Here is a 3419-nt window from a genome sequence, read left to right on the forward strand (position 1 = left end):
CAGTGGGCCCCCTCCCTCCCAGCTCTAGGCTTGCAGCGCTGGCTGATTGAAACGGCCCGGGACCGCTGGCTTGCTGGACGTATGGCTTCTGAGCAGGCGTGACATCCGTGTTAGATGTGCCCGCAGCTGGTGCTGGGGCGACTGCCAATAATTTCGGCTCGTTGCCCTTCCCTCGGAGCAGGGGCCCCCAGTCAGGACTGTGGCATGTCGATGACATCACTTCGGGTTGGGGCGCCTGCTCTGCCCCACCCTAGACGCCCAGGACAAGCCAGTGCTGGAGTGCAGTTCCCCAGGTGGTCTGGGGGAGCTGTGCTCGGTTGGGGGAGCAGTGGGGCTATCAGGGGGCTGTTTGTGGGCAGGTGTGGGGGCTATGAGAGTGCTGTGTATGGGGGTGGGCTAAGTGGGGGCACTTGCTGTGGGGGCAGGACGGGGTTGGGGTTGCAGGGTGCTGTGCGTGGGAGCAGGGTGGGGGCTATGGGAGGGCTGTGCTATGGGGGAGAGGGGGGGTTAGTGGGGCACTGTGCGGTGGGGGCAGGGGTGCTATGGGCGCTGTGCTGTGGGGGTGGGGGGCTCAGCAGGACGCGGTGTGGGTCGCTGATGCTCTCTCGTCTCCTTTGCAGGCTTCATCCTGCTGCCTCCCCCATTCTGCACGGGGCCTCAGCCCGAGCCACCTGCCCCTCCCGCGCCGACGGGGGCGCCAGGACCACGAGCCGCCCACTCAAGTTAACGGGCCTGTTCTCCGGGGGGCACTAGTCCTCACTCCGACCGCAGCCCCTGCAAGCCGGATGCCCTCACTCCCGCACAGCAGCCCCCTGCTAGCCCAGCCCTGGGCCCCCCCACACCCTGCGGTGCCCTCTATTCCTGACCCACAGCCCCCTGCTAGCCAGCCCTGGGCTTCCGCCCCAGCGCTGCCTCCGGTGCCGGGATGCGGCCCCTCTGGGGTGGGGCGGGGGACTGGCTATTCGGGGACCTGGCGCCGGGCTGCGGCCCCTGTGGGGTGGGGCGGGGGGCTGGCTATTCGAGGCCCGGCGCCGGGATGCGGCCCCTCTGGGGTGGGGCTATTCGGGGACCCGGTGCCAGGATGCGGCCCCTCTGGGGTGGGGTGTGGCCCCGCTCACACTCACCAGTGCCAGGTCGCAGAGCCGGGCTCTCACTTGCACCAGCTCGTCCTGCAGCCGCCTCTGCTGGTACCAGATTTTCTCCTCCGCCAGCTCCTGGCCTTGGCATTCGTGCAGCTGGTGCCGGAGCAGCTCCAGGGCCTTCTCCAGCCTCTCCTGGGGAGTCCGACCCAGTTACCCCTTGGATGGAGGGGGGGGCAGTGGGGGTAGGCAGGGCCCTGCCCTGGGGGGAATCCCCTGGGCCCCTCCTCTGCTGGGTCACCCCCTTACGAACAGCCCAGCACTTAAGGGTTAATGTCCCATTGCCCCACCACCACCACCACCACTCTGGGGCAGCCCCTGTTTTCACCTGGCACCACCTGGCGGAAGCAATTGCCAAGCCTGACTGGTGGGGCGCAGGGGCTGGGTATCCAGGGACCCCTCGCCCGGCACTGGGATGCAGCTGGCTCTGGGGTGGGGGCGCGGGGGCTGGGTATACGGGGACCCCTCGCCCGGCTCTGGGATGCGGCTGGCTCTGGGGTGAGGTGCAGGGGCCAGGTATCAGGGGAACCCTCACCCGGCTCTGGGATGTATCTGGCTCTGGGGTGGGGGCATGGGGGCTGGGTATCCGGGGACCCCTCGCCCGGCGCTGGGATGCGGCTGGCTCTGGGGTGGGGCGCGGGGGCTGGATATACGGGGACTCCTTGCCCAGGCCAGGGGAGGTAGAGCGAAATCACCTTCTCAGCCCGCAGCTGCCCCGTCTCCTCCTCCAGCCCCCGAAGCAGCTTGTCCTGGCCGCAGAGTTTAGTCAGGAGAATCTAGAGTGGGAGCAAAAAGGAAAAAGATACTGCGGTGGGGGGGCGGGGGGGTGAGAAAACCAGGTTGTTTCAGCAGCCTCCAGGTGGCGCCGAGCCGGAGCATGGTGCCCTTGCTGGGGGGCTGGGCAGGATGTAACCAGCGTGGGGCAGACCTAGGGTTCAGGTTTGGGGCGTCTCAGGCAGGAAGGGACCCAGGGGAGCGTCTCGTGTCCCCAAGACATGGCCAAATACCAGAAAATGCTCAGCTGTAAAATCCAGGGAGGAGGCGGGATAGCAGGGTTGATGGGCCCATGGGTCTGATCTGGGTGTCAGGGGTAGATGGGCCAAGGGATCTGATCCGGGGGAGACAGGATACCGGTGTAGATGGGCCCGTGGGTCTGATCCAGGGGAGGCGGGATATCGGGGACAATGGGCCTGTGGGTCTGATCCAGGGGAGGCGGGATACCGGGGTAGATGGGCCCATGGGTCTGATCCAGAGGGGCAAGGCAGGATACAGGGGTAGATGGGCCTGTGAGTCTGATCTGGGGGAGGATTTGGAGGTGTCATGGGGGGCAGAGGACACAGACACACACACTCACATCGGTGTCACTTTCAGCCCTGGGCAGCGCCAGCAGGGTCCTGTCCCGGGACAGAGGGGCCACGGTCCGGGGCTGGGAGAGAAAAAAACCAAGAGGGTGAGGAGCGGAGGATCCAGGCTTCCGGCCCTCCCCCATGTTCCCCTCCCATCTCCCATGCCAGAATCCTGCCGTCCGAGCCACAGGCGCCCCTGCAGGGGGCTGATCAGGGGATGGAGGGGGAAACTGAGGCACGTACTTGGCAGGGGGTACGTACCGGAGCTCCCAGTGAGGTCCTCTTCCCTAGGGGGCGGCTGGTGACTGGGGGCAGCGGGGGCAGGTGGAGGTAGCCGGAGGAGGCCGAATGTGGGGAGATCTAGGGAGAAAGGGGTGAGGACAGGGTCAGCAGTGGGAGGACAAGGGGGGGCAGGGGAAGGGGGGTGTGGGAGGAGGGTCACTCACCAATCGGCCGTGGAGACGGGCGCGGGGCGGGGTGGCCCCCAGGGAGGGGTAAACCCGGTCTGTGAACTGCAGGGGGGAGAGAAGACAGGGGTCAGACAGTGCTGACCCCCCACCTGAAGCACACCCCCCCCCCCCCGCCCCCCCCCCCCCCCCCCCAAAGCTGTTGGAGGAATGTGGGGCATGGGAGGGCATGGGGTAAGTTTTGGGGGATGTTGGATATGTCATGGAGGGTGCTTGTGGTGGGGGGGGGGGCCGGGGAGGAGCTGTTACTTTTTTGGGGGCTGCTTGGGGGCATGGGTGAGTGATGTTTAGTTTTGGAGGAATGGGGAAGGGGCTGTGGGGTTCCCTCACGCCGCCCCCAATCGCCTGCCTGTGCCCTCACCCTGCTGTCGGAGCGCTCTCTTCATACAGACTAGCTCCGCCTGAAGCTGTGGAAGCGACGTTGGTCTTTGTGCTCGGCTGAGTTACTGCCTTCTTCTTACTTACCA

At 66.5% G+C, this 3419-nt stretch overlaps 1 protein-coding gene across 1 annotated transcript in view; it reads right to left on the minus strand.

Annotated features, from left to right (window-relative positions):
- Window positions 1–3419, minus strand: part of LOC116840046 (uncharacterized) — a 16902-nt gene that overhangs the window by 10366 nt on the left and 3117 nt on the right. The window contains 5 exon segments of the mRNA XM_032806413.2: window positions 1125–1274; window positions 1835–1915; window positions 2494–2565; window positions 2747–2845; window positions 2932–2997. Coding sequence (XP_032662304.2) covers window positions 1125–1274; window positions 1835–1915; window positions 2494–2565; window positions 2747–2845; window positions 2932–2997 — 468 coding nt within the window.

The sequence above is a fragment of the Chelonoidis abingdonii genome, chromosome 11 (assembly GCF_003597395.2).
Source record: "Chelonoidis abingdonii isolate Lonesome George chromosome 11, CheloAbing_2.0, whole genome shotgun sequence".
NCBI classification, from domain to species: Eukaryota; Metazoa; Chordata; order Testudines; family Testudinidae; genus Chelonoidis; species Chelonoidis abingdonii.